Source organism: Rhizophagus irregularis, chromosome 29 (assembly GCF_026210795.1).
Source record: "Rhizophagus irregularis chromosome 29, complete sequence".
NCBI classification, from domain to species: domain Eukaryota; kingdom Fungi; phylum Glomeromycota; class Glomeromycetes; order Glomerales; family Glomeraceae; genus Rhizophagus; species Rhizophagus irregularis.
Window position 1 is genome coordinate 1,106,594 of NC_089457.1, and position 20,095 is coordinate 1,126,688.

General features: G+C 30.1%; 7 protein-coding genes across 7 annotated transcripts; 1 reads left to right on the forward strand and 6 right to left on the reverse strand.

Moving 5' to 3' along the window:
* Positions 1 to 780: 780 nt before the first annotated feature.
* Positions 781 to 1,983, forward strand: OCT59_019587 (uncharacterized protein; the record flags this gene model as incomplete). Its single annotated transcript, XM_066143637.1, has 4 exons — positions 781 to 1,273; positions 1,341 to 1,531; positions 1,678 to 1,774; positions 1,862 to 1,983. The coding sequence occupies 4 exons, from the start codon at positions 781 to 783 to the stop codon at positions 1,981 to 1,983; spliced, it is 903 nt and encodes a 300-aa protein (XP_066005369.1).
* A 1,611-nt stretch (positions 1,984 to 3,594) lies between these two features.
* On the reverse strand, positions 3,595 to 5,257 carry OCT59_019588 (uncharacterized protein; the record flags this gene model as incomplete). Its single annotated transcript, XM_066143638.1, has 5 exons — positions 3,595 to 3,959; positions 4,034 to 4,103; positions 4,244 to 4,334; positions 4,875 to 5,097; positions 5,161 to 5,257. The coding sequence occupies 5 exons, from the start codon at positions 5,255 to 5,257 to the stop codon at positions 3,595 to 3,597; spliced, it is 846 nt and encodes a 281-aa protein (XP_066005370.1).
* Positions 5,258 to 6,292: 1,035 nt separating this feature from the next.
* OCT59_019589 (uncharacterized protein) lies at positions 6,293 to 6,613 on the reverse strand (the record flags this gene model as incomplete). The annotated part of the gene is made up of 1 exon (XM_025328912.2): positions 6,293 to 6,613. One exon carries the CDS (start codon positions 6,611 to 6,613, stop codon positions 6,293 to 6,295), a length of 321 nt encoding a protein of 106 aa, XP_025164663.2.
* Positions 6,614 to 8,857: 2,244 nt separating this feature from the next.
* OCT59_019590 (uncharacterized protein) lies at positions 8,858 to 9,949 on the reverse strand. The gene has a single exon (XM_025323048.2). The coding sequence runs from the start codon at positions 9,693 to 9,695 to the stop codon at positions 9,093 to 9,095; it is 603 nt and encodes a 200-aa protein (XP_025164662.1). The 5' UTR covers positions 9,696 to 9,949; the 3' UTR covers positions 8,858 to 9,092.
* Positions 9,950 to 12,888: 2,939 nt separating this feature from the next.
* OCT59_019591 (uncharacterized protein) lies at positions 12,889 to 13,428 on the reverse strand (the record flags this gene model as incomplete). The annotated part of the gene is made up of 1 exon (XM_066143639.1): positions 12,889 to 13,428. One exon carries the CDS (start codon positions 13,426 to 13,428, stop codon positions 12,889 to 12,891), a length of 540 nt encoding a protein of 179 aa, XP_066005371.1.
* A 42-nt stretch (positions 13,429 to 13,470) lies between these two features.
* Positions 13,471 to 14,114, reverse strand: OCT59_019592 (uncharacterized protein; the record flags this gene model as incomplete). The annotated part of the gene is made up of 3 exons (XM_066143640.1): positions 13,471 to 13,617; positions 13,694 to 14,039; positions 14,107 to 14,114. The coding sequence occupies 3 exons, from the start codon at positions 14,112 to 14,114 to the stop codon at positions 13,471 to 13,473; spliced, it is 501 nt and encodes a 166-aa protein (XP_066005372.1).
* A 1,648-nt stretch (positions 14,115 to 15,762) lies between these two features.
* On the reverse strand, positions 15,763 to 16,194 carry OCT59_019593 (uncharacterized protein; the record flags this gene model as incomplete). The annotated part of the gene is made up of 2 exons (XM_066143641.1): positions 15,763 to 15,917; positions 16,035 to 16,194. 2 exons carry the CDS (start codon positions 16,192 to 16,194, stop codon positions 15,763 to 15,765), a joined length of 315 nt encoding a protein of 104 aa, XP_066005373.1.
* Positions 16,195 to 20,095: the final 3,901 nt, after the last annotated feature.

Here is a 20,095-nt window from a genome sequence, read left to right on the forward strand (position 1 = left end):
AAAACTAATTGTCCGGAGCGAAGCGAAGGACTATGTGTTTTCGAAGTGACGATATCCGGTTGTCCGCACGCGTCACGTCATTGAAATTCCGTGCTACATCAGATGAAAATAAATTTGTATTACATCAGATAAATAAGTTCGATTTGCGTCAGATGACAACTGCATATTTTAAAGAAGGAAATTTCCACCAATATGAATCCGAACGTGTTGAAATTTTAGCATTATATATTTAAAAATGTGATGAACTAATTTACTTAGGCAATAAAGGCACATTAAGACTGAAAAATTTTATGTTTAATTATAGCTAAAATTTTGAATAACATTATCTGCGATATATAATTCAGCATTAATGGTATTTACTTGAAAACTTGAAATTTTCAGGATATACCGTATTTTATCGAAATTAAGCACCCCCTTTTTGGAGCGAAAAGTTTGGGGTGGTGCTTAATTTTGATACTTTTTTTTAAATTCAACCGTTAACGATTTTTTTCTTATGGCGCAGTTTGCTAAGCTGCGCACATGATTGAATTAAGGGTTTTTTATTTCAATTACGCGTATAAACGCGAATTTTGAGTTTCGCATGACCTTTCTGGAAAAACAATGCCAAAGATTAAATGTCAACGTGCTTCGTATTCCATTGAACAAAAAAAAAATGTTGTTACTTACGCTACTCAACACAGAAGAAATGCGGCAGGCAGACATTTCAAAATTGACCAAACTATAATTGGACGCTGGATTAAGGCAAGCAAAACTTGGACAAGTAAAATAAATGATAAAAGTATGCGGGTGGGTTCTGGTCGAAAGGCTTTCTATCCTGAAGCTGAAAAGGAGCTATATGACTGGATTTTAGATCAAAGGAAAAAGAGATTAGCCGTAACATTTGTAACCATAAGAATTTCAATAAATGAAATTTTGGATAGAGCAGATATGGTAGCTCTTTATGGTGATTTAATAACGGAGTTTAAAGCAACTACAGGTTGGTTAAATGCCTTTATGAAGAGGCATAATTTAATAAGGTATCAGCGTACAAAAATATCACAAAAACTCCCTAAGCAATTAGAAGAAAAGTTGGAAGAGTTTTACCGGTTTGTTATTCACCTTGGAATTCAGAAATCTTTTGAATTATGCAACATATTAAACATGGACAAAATACCTGTATGGTTTGATATGGCCAGGAACTTTACAATTAATACAAAGAGGGAAAAAACTGTTCACATCTGTGGAATAGACAATGAAAACAACCAGTTTACTGTTGTTTTGACATGTGCTGCAGGTAAGATTATTTGATTTAGTGATTTTAATATAATTATTATTTTTTTTTAATTCTTCTTTTATTATAGATGGAACTAGATTACCTCCAATTTGTATTTTCAAAGGTAAACAAATGCCACGTGGTGAAAAGGCTCCTCCTAGTGTAGTTGTATGGGTTCAAGAGAATAGATGGATGAAAATTGAATTGATGAAATGTTACATTAATTATCTTAATTGTATGAGAAGTTCAAACAGCCAATCCAGATTTCCAGCCATGATGGTATTTGATTCTTTTAGAGGACATTTGGAAGAATTAGTTAAAGAAAAATTTAAATAAAGCAATATTGATTTGGCAGTAATTCCTGGTGGTTTAACCAGTAAGTGTCAACTCCTTAATACGATATTGCTATCAATAAACCGTTTAAGGACAACCTTCGTAAAGAGTGGCATTTTTGGATGTCTAATGGTGGTGCTGGGTATACTGAAGCAGGAAATCTTCAACGTGCAAAGATAAGTGATGTTTGTAGATGGGTAAAATGTGCATGAAAAAGTATTTCTGATAATATTATTGTCTATTCTTTTAAAAAATGTGGTATATCTAATGTACTAGATGGATCAGAAGATGATGCTATTTATAAAGAAATTGATGAATTTCTTAGAGAAATTGAAAATGAAAGAGAAGAGGAGGAATTAGAAATTGTTGATATAAATGATAATAATGATAGTGAATAGGGAATTTTTTTTTACTATGATCGTTATATTTATAAATCATATATCAATAAAGTATGGGGTGCTTATTTTCGATGGTGCTTATTTTTGATTTTTGCTTGAAGTTGTGCAAAATAAGGGGGTGCTTATTTTTGAGGATGCTTAATTTTGATAAAATACGGTACACAAATAATTATGGTGCACAGATTTACTTATAAAATAAAAGACAATTTAATTAATAAATAAAAATGTTTATTTATAAGAAACTATTTAAAATTGGCATCTGACGCAAATTGATATCTGACACACAACATAAATATACTGATATGTTCTTCACCATTATTTATCACAACGTGGCCCTAACCCTTTGATATTAGTAAAAAGAACTAAAATTAAAATTTTTGAAAAAATATCAATTAAACAAATTTTAATTTCAATTTACTGGAATTAAATAACAAACAAATTTTTTTAATAAGTCAATTAAAGATATCTTCTATGTATATATATATTTTTATTATAATATATAGGCTCTGTGCAAATATTTTAATAGTTTTTTTTCTTGAATTAAAAGATCGATTGTAGGATAAGGAGATAAGATAAAAAGCAAAAATTTTATATATATAAAATCCACACATTTGGCAACAAATCTGTAAAATTTTGAAGTAATTTTAATCACTGGTACTTTTTTCACGTACTGTACATTATTATTATTTGAAAAAAAAATTATCTCCTCCAGCTATCACTAATGATGACAATTTTAATTATGTAGCTTGCATGATTTAGAAAATGTAATTCCTTTTTTCCATTTATCTGGAACATCAATGACCGGCAGGACTTATTAGACAGTGATTTTTTTTCTAGACAACATTTTAAAATTAAAGAAGTAAATGCAGAGACAATGTGAATAAAAATACTGGTTTTTTAAAACAGGCCAATGTCCTGAACCATCTACAGTTGGCTCGCATTATAATGAATTTAGTGTTCATGCTGATTTGACCTTTGTTATGGAAAAATTTGGTAACACTATAACAAATTTTTTTGACATCCATATGGCAAAATTCAGAATATTGTATAACAAATTTTTATTAAAAATTTGTTAAATATTTTAAAGTAAATTTATGTAAATAAATGTAAATTATAATATATTTATATTATTTATTATTACCGTTGGCCACTGCATAAAGTACCCCCCAAAAATAATACCCCCCGTGATTAAGACCCGGGTATTATTCACCACCCTTTGTGATCTGTCCATGTATAGTACCCGGGTACTTTTCAAAGTCAAATGTTGTTAAAATTGATTAAGACCCAGGTACTATATCAATTATATCAATGATTTGTAAAATAAGGAAAGTTGTAATGTTTGCTTTAATACTATAAGGAGTTAAAATGCTCTCGTGATACACCTTAGTTTAGTTAACGTTAGTTACACGATCCCTTAAAAATAGCTACTCATGTTCTGTACGGTAACATCGGATCTCTTTATATAAATGCAAAAATCGTGTTTTGTAATTTTTTTATCTTTATTTCAAAAATAATTTTTTGTTACAACTTTATACACGGGTATATTGAAATACAAGTACTTCTAAAGTTTATTTGTTTTATCTGATATTTCCTTCAACTAGTCCCAAATGTTTACATAATTTCCCTCTTCATTATCATAATATCCACTTTCTGAATTATTTTCACTTTCCTCACCACTTTCCTCACCACTTTCTTCACCGCTTTTTCACCACTTTCTTTACCACTTTCTTCACCACTTTCCTCACCACTTTCTTCACCGCTTTTTTCACCACTTTCTTTACCACTTTCTTCACCACTTTCTTCACTACTTTCTCCACCACTTTCTCCACCACTTTCTTCATCACTTTCATCATTTTCTCCCTTCTTCGTCAATATTGATACTTGTGCACCTTTTTTACCTGATACTCTCTCAAAATCAAAAATATATTTGTCTTCGAACCATCTACCTCCGTGGAGATTCCACAGCACTTGAAGGACTGTCGTATCATTATAGGATCAATATTATCCCACGCTTCTTTAACCTAGGATGCTACTAATGAGTATGATGGACGTTTAATCTTGCCTGAAGGTGTGTATTCTTTTATAGCCTCGTCCATCCATTTGTTATAAACATGACGAACCTATAAAAATAAAATAAAAATTTATTAATAAAAATTCGCAGAAAATAAAAAATTTATTTAATTTTAAATTCGCGATAATATTTATTTTAAATTCATAATATCTAACAACCTTTGCTTTAAATGCTTTATTCAACATTTACATCTAATGGTTGTAAACGTGAGGTTAAAACCACCCGAATTACAGCCATATCTGTATTTTTCTCTTTAAAACGACGTTTTACAGGATCTGTCCTATGAGCAGTAAATGAATCAAGAACGAGAAGTGAACGTGGATTTGAACACTAAATTAGCCCTTCGTCGCCACACATTTTCCACCCACCAAATCATTTCTTTCTCATCCATCCAGCCAGTTGGATTTGCATGAACATATATACCATCTGAAACTGTTCTCGTGGTACTTTAACTAACTTAAAAATGATTAGTGGAGGAAGCTTAGCATCTGCAAGCAAGTGCAAGTTAATGTAAAATGTATGTTCAGCGGCCTGTTCAGAAGGATTGAGACTGTTCGTTTTCCACGTTCTTCAATGGTTGTTTGACTTGGCAAATTGAATGCCATAGGGGTTTCATCCATGTTGCCAATCAAATTTAAAGGATAGTTATCTTTCAGTTCGTAGATAAAGAAGGTATGATAAAAAATTTTGTTGTTGTTCGTTATATTCCTCAGGTAATCTTTGTGCAACTGTAGTGCGTCGGCGGTTTACCAATGAATGACGGGATATAAATCCATCCACCCACTTATGTGAAAATTGACATTTATGAATATCAGGATACTGGGAACGGTATTCTTGTTTATGAGCCAAACTTCGAGCTTTTGCACCAATCATATATCTGGTTACAGTTTTTAATTGTCTTCTTAGGTCACGAACCCACTCCAAAAGTTCCTCTTCAAGTTGTGGATATTTTGGTCGTGCACCAATATTAAGTTTTTCAACATAACGCAAGCCGCACAAACATTCAAGTTTTTTAGCTTTTTTAATTTTTCCAATGAGCGAACCTATTTTGGATTCAATCCCATAAACCCATTTGCAGTTGCCCGAATACTATATTCCATTTTCACGATAGAACACAACCATCAACTTTTCGCGAGCATTCCATTGTCGACGCTTTTTTTGTGTATTTATTGCTCGTCGTGCACCAAAATTTCCCTTTGGCATTTTTAGGATACTATATAAGAGAGTAAAAGTAAATGATATTTCAAAAATTTCGCGTTTTTTTTCAAGGTTCGAAGTAGGTAAATAGGGGGTAATAGGATCTGCTTTATCAAGGAGGGTATCATGAACATCACGGATGATAACTCAAAAAAAGAAGTATTGACATCTACTCTGGAAAATTTTCTCGTTTCTTATAGCCAATTTCTAAATTTTTGATTTTCGACGAAATGCCATATTTGTTTCAAAAAAATTTTATTTTTATATTTTTTAGAAATAAATATATGTTCGAACAACGAAATAGATGAAATAAATTTTATTAATCGTTTGATTTGATTGATTTATTTATATTACAAAATTTGTGATCACAATACGCAGTATAATGTAAGCGGCCTGTTATATAATACTTATATAATATCCCCCTTATATAATATCCCCCCACTGAAATAGTACCACGCTTCTCACAAAGTACCCGTAGGTACTTAATCGATTTAAAAAACCGAGTTCTTGATTAAGACCCGGGGTACTTTATGCAGTGGCCAACGGTAAATGTAATACAATTATTATACAGTATTATATATTGTATACATTAATGAAATTAAGAGATATTAATAAAATCATTAAGATTCATTTGTCTCACATGAATAAAATGTTATTTTAATGCCTCCTTCTTAAGTTTTTTAATGCATCTTATTTCTTCTTTTTTCATATTGAATTTATCCTCTTGTTGCTCTAAATACAAAATCATCTTATTATAATATTCAATGGCCTCGCTATGATGAGTAATGGATGGTAAACTCTATCAGCAACTTTTTTTACAAAACCTTTAAGGTCTCTATAATCAATAAAACAGGCATAAGGATACACGATATATCAATTGCATTTATTAAGATTAGATGAACTGGCTAAAGCAAAAGTGTCTATATTATAAAATAAGTTTATAATATTGATGCAGACAATTAAAATTCTGAATAATAAATCTTCACAAAAAATTTTATATTCATTTAAGGAAGGGAGTTCAGAATTCATAGAATCAGAATATTACCTTATGTCAATAATATCTAAAACTAGGCGAAGAAACAGATTCTCATCGTAAGTATCAGAAAACCCATAAACTTCAGATGGATGATCAACTACAATAAAACCTTTCTCTGCTACCTGAATAATATATTTTGAATTAATCTCTTTAGAATAATAGGTGCCTAGAAGAGAGATATCATTTTTATTATTAGACAAATATTGGAAATATATATGATCATCATAGCTAGGCTCATAGTCAAAATTCGCTAAACCAGAAAAAAGTCTGGTTGCTTCATTTATTATTTTAGGGCAAGGCCTAGGATTTTTTTGCACAAGAAGCATGGTATATATGCAAGAAAGCAGTATAAAATAACAAAAAAACTTGGAAAGTTTAAAATAAAAAATATAATATGTATGACTCAAAATAACATAAAAAAATATAAACCAATATATCTAAATCATTAGGTAAGAAATTAGAAAGACAGAAAGGTTTAGAAAAACATGAGAAAAAGAGCATGAAAAAAGTATAACCAGATCTGATTTATCCTCAGCAATCAAAAGGGTTATAGAAGGCAGGATTGCATATCTGGATTACCAATTCAACACTTTGTGTCTCATTCTTGACAATCAAAAGGGTTATGAAAGGCAGGATTGCATATCTGTATCACTAATTCAGCACATTATGCTTCATCCTTAGCAATCAAAATGATCATGGACAGGATTGCAAGAATGGTATAATATTAGCACATTACTACAGTAATCAAAAAGTAAGTGAATGGAATGTAGTACATTTTTAATAAATAAATGAATTGCAAATTTGGCACTTTATGCCTTATCTGGCAATCAAATGGACATCTCCAAATCTCTAACCAACCACCATTTTGAATGTAATAAGAAGGTAATAGAAAAGAATCTGCAACCTAAGATACAGTAAGGTACAGAAAATTAGTGATCATTCTGGCCATTTCATAAATTTGACCAATACTATTTTATAATTTCAGTCAGATTTTTGGATACAATAATTCAGTATCTAAACCAGTATAAAACTGATTCAAAACTGGTAAATTAATAGAATTATTATACTGGCTCCCTGCCAGTTCTATAACAGTTCCAAGATACTATTAGGTAAGGTTGCTTGCCAAAACCTGTTTGGCCTAATGCCAAAAGGTGAAACCTCTTATATAGTACCGAAACACCAAAATGCCAAAACCTGTCAAAATTGCGAAACTGCCAAAATATGCTTAAACCTCTATAATAGTACTTATAACTAAATAACATTATTATAGTATAACTGGATAACATAAGAGTATTATCCAGTAGATATAATATGAATCCTATTTTATTAAATATGAACAGCATAAACTTGAGATAGCTGCATAGTCTTATTATTTTACAATACTATATTTGCTCACATTTCATTGTGATATTTTTTACAGAACTAATTCATGTCAACTATTACCTAATTTAAATTGATTCATAATCATAGAAAAAGTTAACATGTCCAAATCTGATAAAATATTAACCCTGAATATCTGAATTGGCATACCAAATTAACTGGGTTATCAAGTATTTTGACAGATAGGATTTATTCCAGCTTATACAAAAAATATAAAAAAGATACTGGGCATGAGCCATGGCAATTATCAGAAGTACATGCATCAGAAATTATAAATTTGATGCCAGAAAACAAAGTATTTGATTTATTTTTTTTTGAATAATGTGAAGAAAAAGGACCTATCACTTTCAAAGCCAGATCCAATCCAGACATACTTGAAATTCTGAAATAGTTTTAGAGGAATTGATAATTATAATTTTGCATTTGCTCAACCATGGAACTCACCATGACCTATTTGCAATGAAAAACATGGGAATTGTGAATTACATGGTGAATGGTATAGAAATGGAACAGAATATTGTCTTGCCTGCAATAGTTCAAGTAATAAACTCAAGTTCGCAATTGTAATATAGAAATTTTGTAATGTACAGTGAGTTGTATTTATTATTTTTTTTTATCACTAATAAAGTACCATTCCCGCTTATCACCTGATTCAAAGTTAGTCAGTTGCGTAACTGATCAACTGATAGGTCAGATCAATCTGTGATTTCATATATATCCCAAATTTCATACAAATAAATGTCTACAGTTGCGATTTCTTCCAAACACCGAAGGAAACAGCGTTAGAGTTATCATAGGAGTGCCTGTTCTCTCCGGTGAGTCATAACAAATATAATTAGTGTGATATAGTCATAATTTTTTCGTCTCCTCGCCAATAATACCGAATACTTACTTATTCTTGTGACTGCTGCAATTATATAGCCATTAATACGAGAAATTGTTAAAGATGTAGCTCCAAATTGTGTTGGAGTTGATCCATGTGTTCTTTATGCACTGATTGCAAATGACTGGACGAAATATAATGAAATTGATAATCAGGTAAATATATAGTCATCGGTTGTTTAGATTTTATTGTTCTTTATTAATTTGTCTTCTTTATTACTTCAAATGTGAATTAGTAAAGAATTTTTCGCTTGGAATGCAAAGCAAAAGCAAATTATAATTGATGTTGGTATTACATTTACATATTTAATAACGAAAAAATGAAGATATGATTACCATAGATCAAATATTCATTGTTATTTATTTAATATTCTCAATTACGTTTAAAATATACTATTGGCACAGAAAATATAACGTCGATACATTAATATTAAAATTTTAGAAATTTATTAAATTATATTAAAACTAGTTATTTTCACTTGCGTCATCAATAAGAGTAGAGGGGCGATTTAAATAAAGTTCAAGAATAGTGACATATCTAACTTATTCGCGAGTTAATTTTTTTATAATTTCTGCGTGCTGAGGAAATTGCTTTGATAGAGATTCAAGTTTAGCCATTTCAAAATCAGCATTTTCAAATCCCGGAGCCACAGTACATCCAACCAATGAAAAGTTATCATTGCTTTGATCGCTAAGTTCTGCACCGTACCAGGATCCTTTTTCAATGACAACAGCAAAAATTTCTCCATTAACTAAATCGTTTCCTAGGTTGTGAACAACAAGTTCTCCATCCGGTCTAATTTCATAAATTTTAACACCGGTATTACCAGTATAATAATGCCAGCCTTCATCTGACCTCAATCTATGAAAGGAAGAGAATTCTTTTCCTTTGAGCAAGTAATATATTGCAGTTGAAAAACTTCTATCACCATCAAAATTATCTGGTAAGCCGACTTTTTTAATTACTGATTTGTCTCGATAAAATTCTACGAAATACCCTCCTTCAGGATTTGGAGTCAAGTGAAGCTTTTCGATTAATTGTTGTGAAGAAATAGTTTGCGCCCGTTTATGAATATGGAATGGTATAGCATGAACCATCGAAAGCATAACCGATAAAATGACTACTAAAATCCAATTTCGTTTCATGATTAATTAATTATAACAGGTATAACAGCTTTTTTTATATAGAAATTGAAATTTAGTGTTTCAATTAAAACGAAATTATATCGGTTAAATAGAAAGTGGTCTGACTTTTAAGGTGACCGGGTTTCGATCTTTCGATTCGTTGTTCTTTAGTCATCATATTCTTTTTTTATCTACTCTAAATAAGGGCTAAAATGCATAATATAGTTTTATTATTAGTTTGACGCCGTGAACGATTTATGCGGTAAACCTAACCCATTTATATCTTTTATAACTGCGGTTGTTCTAATGCATTCTGCGGTCGGCTGTGCTACGTATTACATTTACCGTATTTTTGCGGGCCCCCTATGCACAGTAACCTACAAATAAGAACTCCCATTTTCTACCTATTTTATTATTTAAAATAATTTAATAAATACCTATATAGGTATTACGCATGATAAATACCCAATTATTATATAAGTTTTATACATATCTACTAATAATAAAAACTCACGCAATGGTGGTATAAGGTCAAAATCTCTGAAATCTGTATCATGTATTTGCAATAAGCAATATGATTGGTAAAATTTGCTGAGTGCATACGTGTAAAGCATGATAGTGCCACAGTATCTTTACCCAGAATTACCCCAGCGTACCCTTCAATAATGTCACGACTCACGAAACAGCCGGCATTAAGAAATTAAGAAATTAATGTGTGACGAACTGACAATTAAGTTTTTACCTACTCAAAAAAAACTGTCCCTCTGATGCAAATGTATCGTTCTTATACGATCAGGTGCTATGTTCTTATACGACGTATAGATGATGATCGTACTTTCTCCCCCGTTGGGCTCTGCCCATTTTTTCCCATGAAGTTATGGATGAAAAATATGAGGATTTTTTGCCTTGAGTGATAGTAAAAGGACTTTTCGACGTTATATGAAGTTATTACCGAGATCTTTAGTTTCGCCCGAACTCCTTACGGCTTATATTGAGTTAGGACCGTTATCATGAGTCTTGGAGTTACCAATAATACTGTAAGATGGCAGTTCCATACGAACGTTCCCCTGGGCTTTCTGAAAGGTTGAAAAGTAGTGCGTCTTGGTTCCTACGCCTTTAAAGTCTAACTGGCCAAGTGGTTCGCAGGCCGGACCGGTATTTCTTGGAAGGAGCTCCCTGACCAACGTATTTCTTGCTAGTTGATGTTGTTAACTGGGGAGTTAGTCTTCTAAAATAAGGAGACAGAGTTGAGGTGTATGTTTGGTGAATTTTACTCAGGTTTTTCTCATTGCACTTCGAGTTTTCCTGAGGTTTATGTCTTTATTTTTTGCTTTTTGTTTTTCTTGGTCGCTTTTTTCGGTGTAACCTTATTTTCTTTGGGGGGTGGGGGGATACTGGAAAATTTGATCGTCATGGTGGCTTGGTGTTACAATTTTCAAAATCGATCATCATTGGGGTGGATAGGGGGTGACAGGTTTGGTACCGCAGTTTTTGTAGTATGCCGATCAAGGTGGTCACATGATGGACTATCATTGGATTGACTTATCTAGGTAGATCTTAGGTCGATGGATTGTTCGCAATGAGGTGGGTGTCCTCCATTTGGGATCGTTCGAAATGAGGTGGGTGTCCCTTTGGGGATTGCACGACACTAAAAAGTTCCCCATCAGCTGGACTGCACGACACTAAAAAGTTCCCGGAGGTCTTTGTGAAATAGGTTTGTTATCCATAGTATGTAGTCAAATAGGGGAAATTGAATTTTAGTCATTTTTGATAGTGCTAATGGTAGCTCGGAGGTTCTTTACTGATTCTAGGAGTGGGTACGGCGCTGGATGGGTTACGTATAGCATAGTCGACTTTACTCATTTTGAGATATATTTGGGGGGTAGAAACCGTAGAATATTTATATGTAGAGGTCGGGGTTTTTAATCTTAGCTTTTCTTATTTGTAATTTTGGAAGATTATTTGTTCTTTGTTTTTCTATTAGTTCTGCACTTGTTGCGGTACTTTTTAGATCACTCTGTGTTTCTCTAAAGTTACTTCGGCATTAATTAATAAAATTCAAGCTCATGCTATGTTTACCTTATACGACGTATATGTTACATAATATAGGTCGTATAAGATAGTATGTTGTACCAGTGTTGGCAAATTTTGAGGTCATTTCACTTTTTTGAAATGACCTTAGGTCATTTCGTATATGATCACGTGATATATTCATAGTAAAATCATGACGTAATCAGGTCATTTAAAGGTCATTTCAAGGTCATTTGCCAACACTGTGTTGTACACGTATAAGAAAGATACATTTGCTCCTCTGATACTTATAGAAAATGGAAACAAGGAAGGGTGTAACATATGTGACAAAAAACAGTCACGTGAATTTTCGTGACATTTTTGAAGGGTATGCAGGGTAAATCCTTATCCAGTATTTTCTGCCCCACGTGATCATAGTAAAATATTTGTTACACCTTCTGCGTTTCCCTTTTTCATAAGTATTCTGGAAACAGATTTTTTTTGAAGTGTAAAAAATTATTTTTCACATCCTTATTCATTATATGGTTAATTTCTTAATTCCATAATGCTGGCCAAAAAGTCATGTAGGAGTAGAAAAGTGATGGTAATACTGGGTAAATTTGCTGCAGTTATGAAGTCATGTATGCTGGATATAAGGTTGCTTGCTGAAACCTAAGGGTTTAGGCAAGATGGCATTTCGCCAAAAAGCGAAATTCTGCTGAAACTATATTAAAGTTATATTAAAAAACTGGCAAAACTTTGGAGAAAGGCGAAACTGCCGAAACTTATTATAAATGCCGAAACTGCCGAAACTCTGCCAAAACTATAATAAATCTATAGTAAAATTTTGACAAAACTAATCGTAGGATTTTGAAGAGGTTTAAACAAGCAACTTTAGCTGGATAATTGTTTTATCAGACTTACATAATAGGTATTTTTTAATCACCACTGAATTAGTAAATGACTGATAAAACTTATTATCAATTTGCTATAATACTATTTTACTAATACTGAATATATTTAAACTAATTATATTGTTAAATTTATTGACATATTATTATTTATATAGTCAGAGACATAATAAATCATCAAGTATTACACGAATGTTTCAAATTGAAATTTTTAAGAAATCACGTGATAATCATGATTCTAATTTTTTATTGGTTAAAAATTAAGTAGCACATTAACCATATTGGGAACTATCTTACTTTATTAATTCATCTATATTTTCAAAAATAAAATCCGGAACAGCTCGATGTGATTTATATTTTTTTAATACATAATCAGCTTGCACACCTGTTAAACCCTTTCGATAACATTCCATAAATTTTGCTGATTTTTGTGCATACTTTCGGATATGGCTTAACGGAACTGAATCTAGTGCTTGTGGAACTGTTTCCTGTAAGCCTTTCCAAGTGTAAGTGCAATGCTGCCAAGCATACCTTTTTGCCGCTCCCCAGTACATCTCAATATAGTTGAGTTCACAATGGAACTTCGGATAAAATATAACTTTATGTTTAAGTCCTTCAATTATTTCCTGTAAAATTAGTTTTTGATTAAGAAAATCTTCTTGAGTAGCTAAAACATGACGTGCACAACATCTTGGGTTCTCTAATGATATCTCTTTATTACCACAGAACCCTTTTAATCCAGATCCCCATAAACCACGTTCTTGTAAAATTACTTTCATTCCCTTTGGTTTTTCACAAAGTTTTTCATATGGATAATCATCAGGAAACACCATACTTTGAACTTGACCATTAAAAATGGTATCACGCATAATTGGTTATTTTCCGCCAGAATTGAGATTCATATTTGCTGCATTAAGAGTGTCATCAGCTAATTTTGCATGGCTAAATAGATTATCAAAAGCAAATACTGCAACCATTCCTGGGTGTATTTTTTCAAAAATTGGAATTGCTCTAGTTTTGATCTATATTGATTAAATCAGAAATTTTTTAATTAGCTTAAATTTAATTATCTTATATATTAATTATATATTAATTTACCTGTTCAATTAATTGATCTATATTCCACCATCCATCAAAATTTTTTCCTGGATTAATTATAACACGTGCTTCATGTGGAATTGAATCATCCATATCATCATCATTTAATTTCAATCTTCCGATAGTTTCTGTTAAGAAATCACTAACATGGATCGATCGTCCTTGTCTTTTTTTGCGTAATGGCTGCTCATTTTTGAGTCTCCATCCAGATTTTTGACCATCATTTGATTGAAAGGTTGTCTCATCATGGGTTACAAAAATGTGTAAGTATTCATCACCTTCTAATTCAGGATTAACTTGAGTTTCACATTCCTCACCAATAAACTTCGGCATTAAGCTTTGATACCTATAAATAAAATTAAAATTAATTAAAAAGCTTATTTTTTGTTTTTATTAATAGAAAAATATATTACCTTTGCATATTTTCAAGAAATTCTTTCTGATAAGCAATAACATCATTTCTTTTGTGGCCATCAACATAATATATATATATATATATATATATATATCATACCTTTTGCATAACGGCTAAATGTAAATCCCATTTTTTTTAACCATCAAGTTGCAGTTTTTTCACTAAAATAAAATAATAAGATATTATTATTATTATAGGTATATGGTATGGATAACTTAAATTTTACCTGATTGTTGTTTTATTTTCTATACCGATGGAAGGTAGAATTTCTTCATTAACAAAATTGCAAAAACTATTAACAGTAACATCAAATTTGTGTTGGCGCAAATATGAAGCTACTTTTAATTGAATGTCTTCGTCATCAATAAGACTGCTTCCTTTAAAATATTATCCACAATTATCTTTGGGAATATCACCATAGTTTTTGAATGCCTTAGCTAAAGCTCTGAACAGTTCCGGTTTGAACCGGGAACCGATCCAGAACCAGCAAAAAATTCGGTTCGGTTCTCGGTTCGGGTTTGGACTTGGAACCGTCTGGTTCAGTTCGGTTCTATCCGAAATTAAGAAAAAATGCGAAAAAATGAATATACGACTATCCAGTAATCGTACAAGAACGAGCCATAGCTCGTTGGAATCCTCTCATCGAGACGCGTCGAATGGTGGTAAAATCAAGTCTCTAGCATCGATAGATCACGAGATAGCACATGGTGAGTGTTTCTTAAAAAATTTGCATTAGAAAACGATCCATTGATGCTAGAGACATGAATTTACCACCATTCGACGCATCTCGACGAGACGAATCTAATGAGCTTTAATTCGTCTTTTTACGTCTTTTTACAATCACTGGATGGTCGTGTATTCGTTTTTTCGCATTTTTTTTAAATTTTCAAACGTCAAAAATTAAAATTCCGATACAAGCGATTAAACGCCATCTATTGATCACACAAAGCCGAATTTTAGCTCATTGGATTCGTCTCACTGAGACGAGTCGAATGGTGGTAAAATGATGTCACTAGCATCGATAGATCGTTTTCTAATGCAAATTGTTTAAGAAACACTCGCCATGGGCTATCTCACGATCTATCGATGCTAGAGACTTGATTTTACCACCATTCGACTCGTCTCAGTGAGACGAATCCAATGAGCTATAATTCGTCCTTGTGTGATCAATAGATGGCGTTTAATCGCTTGTATTGGAATTTTAATTTTTGACGTTCGAAAATTTTAAAAAAAATGCGAAAAAACGAATACACAACCATCCAGTGATTGCAAAAAGACGAATTATAGCTCATTAGATTCGTCTCGTTGAGATGCGTCGAATGGTGGTAAATTCATGTCTCTAGCATCAATGGATCGTTTTCTAATACAAATTTTTTAAGAAACACTCACCATGTTTTATCTCGTAATATATCGATGCTAGAGACTTGATTTTACCACCATTCGACGCGTCTCGATGAGAGGATTCCAACGAGCTATGGCTCGTCCTTATATGATCACTGGATGGTCGTGTATTCATTTTTTTGCATTTTTCTTAATTTCGGATAGAACTGAACTGAACCAGACGGTTCCGGTTCGGTTCCATTTCAGTTTTCGGTTCTATCCGAACCACAAAAAAACTGAACCGAACCGACCCGTTCAGAGCTTTAGCCTTAGCCTAACTTCTAACACAACATGCAAACCATACTCCACGATTTAACATTTCTGCAACCATTTGACTTGCATTCAATTTTGAATGTCCTTTTTCAAGAAGGTGAAAATAATATTGGGTTGCTTTTAGCCGCATTTTATGTCCTGATGTTAACTGTTGATCTTTGATTTTTATCTTATTTTCAATTTTTTCAATAAAAGGTATATATTTTATAGGTTCTTCACCATTTTACTCTTTAAGTTCTCCTTCATTTTGATTATTAATATCCTATAACTCACTACCTAAATTTTCTTGAGAACTTTTTTTAGATAATAGTTGAAAAAGTATTTGTCCATTTTTTTTCTGATTTTCTGATGCTTTTATTTTTTTCCAATATTTAGTTGTGCGAGAATTTCCTAAATTAACTAATGGACGCTTAAACTTTTTCAAAGTTTCCATATTTTTCATTAAAGTTGAAAAAATCTGATCTGCCTCATTTTCAATTTTGTTATCAATCCACCTAACTTCATCTTCTATGCTGTTTCCATCATCTGAACTTGAAATATCAGTAACTTCAACAAAATTTTTTTATTTTTTAGCAATATCCCGGCACTGTTGTATTCTTTTATTTGGACGTGGCATGGGAAAAAAAATTTATGATCTACATAATCTGAATTGTGTCGTATTGTCTCAATATATATAATAAATGCTGGCCCAATTTATGAAATTTTGGCTAATTCTGGCCAGAATTATATGTTTCAAATTCCGTCATTTCTTATAAAAATACTGGAGATTAACAGATTTATAACTTTTGAGCTAAATATCCAATTAGGAAAAACTTAACGTCATTATGCAACTATGGTTAGTATCTATTAAATTACGTTGAGATATTTTAAAAATATGCACTAAAAAACTTTTTATAAAATTTTTAATTTGAGCAAATTTATTGGATGATTTATCATGTCCCAAACCGTACTAATTTGCTAAAAATACTATAAATTAACAAAATTAATATAAATTACTAATTTGTTAACAGATTATTATTTTAGATAAAAGGTAATACCTAAATCTTTTAATAATCATTCTAGATATAATAAAAATGTTATTCATTGAAGTTTCATTTTCTTTTTGATATAAGAGATGATTTTATTCAACCTGAAATTATACTTGCTATCAGAATTAATTACAAAATATGAAGCTTATACTATAATATATTAAATTGCTATAATACCGTAATTATATAATGTCAAAAATACAAAAATTGTACATAGTAAATAAATATTTTTTTCTAGTTATGCTGTAAATGATTTGTAATCTGTAAATTTATAATGCTGGTCTCAATGAGTTATTAAATATTTAAATGGTAAAATTCATATTTTGTGATAGTTGTAATTAGAGATGTGATCAAAATCTGAAAATTTGGATTATTCACCAATCCATCTGATCTGAACGGATAATAGATGCATCTGGATGGATTAAGAATATCTGTTTTAATCCGAAACAGCATCCAATGATCGTATAGAGATGTACAATAGTTCATTCGAATTGTCTTATTGCAACGATTCGAATGAGCTATAATGCATCTCTATACTCTATATGATCGTTGGGTGTTGAGATATCCAAAAATTTGAAGTTAATCTTATGATAATCTGGATTGATCCAGACGGATCATGGATTGTAAAATTTCACCTGGATCGCATCTCTAGCTGCAGTAATTCTGATAGCACCTATATCTAAAATATATATACAAACCCTAGCAAAAGTAATAGTAATCAGTTTTATAATGAAATTATGAAACTTTTTTTTTATTTTTAAGAAGAATTAAAAATACATATATTTTATTATTTGATAAATATTTGGTTTGATTTCTATTTGCATTAATAGATAGCGTTATTATTAAAGAATATATTAATAAATATAAAAGTTTTTTTAGAAAAATTATTAGGATAAATAAGGTTAGATTTATTCTTTTATATTTTAATAGAAAAAAGAATTTAATGGTAGTAATTAATGAGTTGATTAAGATTGAATAACTTAAAAGAGCATTACAGCTGAAAAAGCAGAACAATTTTATAGACAAAAATAGCAAATTAAAAGAAATAAAACATAGACAGAACATTTGAAATATAATCTCAAAATGTAGAAATTATTTGATAGATTGATAGAATAGTAAGCCATTATTAAGTTTAACAATACTATTAGGATAATGTAAACAAAAAAAGGTAAAAAAAATAAAAAGATAATTTAGAAAATCAAAATAATAGATAAGATAGAAAATTAATAAATATATAGCTTAAAATTTTAAAATAACGTATATAGTATATAATAAAAAATACATATTCTAAATCATGTAATCTTCACTTACATGATCAATCATATATTAAATAAATTAGGTAGTTATATTATACTTTATTAGTTATACAAAGGTTTTTGATATAAAGAAGTTAAATTAAACTCTTTTAGAATTTTTTCTTAATGTTATATGTATTTCTAAATTTTTGATATTGTAATTGTATATATATTAGAATAGAATCCTACTTACTTATAATAAAAGTCACCATAATTTTACTTTACTTTTTTCTTAAATTCTATTGGTTAATTAATTAAAAAGGAAAAAAATCAACATAAAATTTTCTTTTATAGTAAGATTTGCAAAGAATATTATATATGATTTTTACCTTAGATTTAAAGATAACCTATCTAGAGCTTCAAACAATATATATATAGGTTAGATGAAAAATTTAAAATTTACTAAGGCCAATAAGCGAATATTTTTCATGTCTGCTAAGCAAATTTTTATCTAACCTATAAATTTTTTACATTGCTAATAATACTGCTAAGCAACTTATTTTATAATATATATATATATATATAATTTTTTTTATAAAATAAGTATATAAAAAAAAACTAAAAAAAACAAAAATTTTTGAAATAATGCATAAATAAAGCTATTATTGTTTTTTTGTAATATTACAACTTATAAATGTTTCTTATAAATATTTTCGTATATTTGTTCTGTGATTTCAGAGTGTAATTTAGGCACTTTGATCAAAGGAAATATCTAAAATCTTTTTAAATAAAGTTGTTCAACAGGTTTGAATCTATTTATATAAATTTTTATCATAATTGAATAGATATTTATGGATTTATTCATGTTTTTTATAATGTTACTAATACGTAAAATTTTTATTTTTAAAATATATTGTAAAATTTATCAAAAAAAATATTTTTAAAAAATTTTCTAAGTAAAAATGAAATAACTTTTATTGTAAGGATTGGAACTGGTTAAGGTGGTTAACTGGTTAAGACCTCTCAAAAAATGGTTAACCGGTTAATTTAACCAGTTAAATTAACTGACTAATTAACCGGCTAACTTAACCGGTTAAAATACAGATCATCCTAAATTAGTAATTCCTAGCCAACTTCTAACTTTAACTTTACTAGCATTAACTTTAATTTTGCCCACCTTAATAGATTCGATGATAAACCTGCAATCTTATATTTTAATATAATATATTGCATATGATATTTATAATTTAACATTATTTATGTTAAAATATTCTAAAGTTATAACCTTGATTTATGCAGAAATCAGCATATAATCGGGTATAGTATTTTAAATAAGAAAAAATGCAAAAATTCGAATACTACAGTAGTAATTGATGGAATGGAATTTCAGATAGAACTAAAAATATAATTAAAAAACTTTTCAACTTAGTGCTGATACCGGTGACCACTGCATGACTGGGTAGTAAGTAATTACAATATACTGTATGTAATTTTTTACTAATGTATACATTTTAATATAAATATTTACCAGAAATTACTCTTAAATAATACTATTTAGTTAAAAACACAAAAAATTTATCTTTAAACGTATGTTAAAATACAAAAAATAGGCCTCTAAATACATGTTAAAATATAAAATTTATATATTAACAAGTTATTAACCGGTTAGCCTCATTACAAATTAACCGGTTAATTAACCAATTAATTAACCAACTATTAACCGGTTAGACACTCTAATTAACCAGTTATTAACCGGTTAAGCTTTTTTTTGACAGTTCCAATCCCTATTTTATTGATTATTACAAAAATTAAGTGTAAAATTATAAAAAAAATAGAAACCCACTTATTTTACCCTTTTTACTTACCTATCCTTCTCATTTTAAATATATATTTTTTAGTATTACACAGACATATATATGTTTTATATTTTTAATATTATGCAGTTATATATTTGTTTTGTCAAAAATACATTACACAATCACATCTAAAAATAGTTTCTGTATCACATATATACAGTCGGCTCTCGATATAACGAAGTTGGTGGTTTGGCCAATCAGGCCTTCGTTATAAG

Excerpts from the sequence above, each read along its gene's own strand:
- OCT59_019590 (XM_025323048.2), bottom strand. The coding sequence starts at position 9,695 with ATGAAACGAAATTGGATTTTAGTAGTCATTTTATCGGTTATGCTTTCG.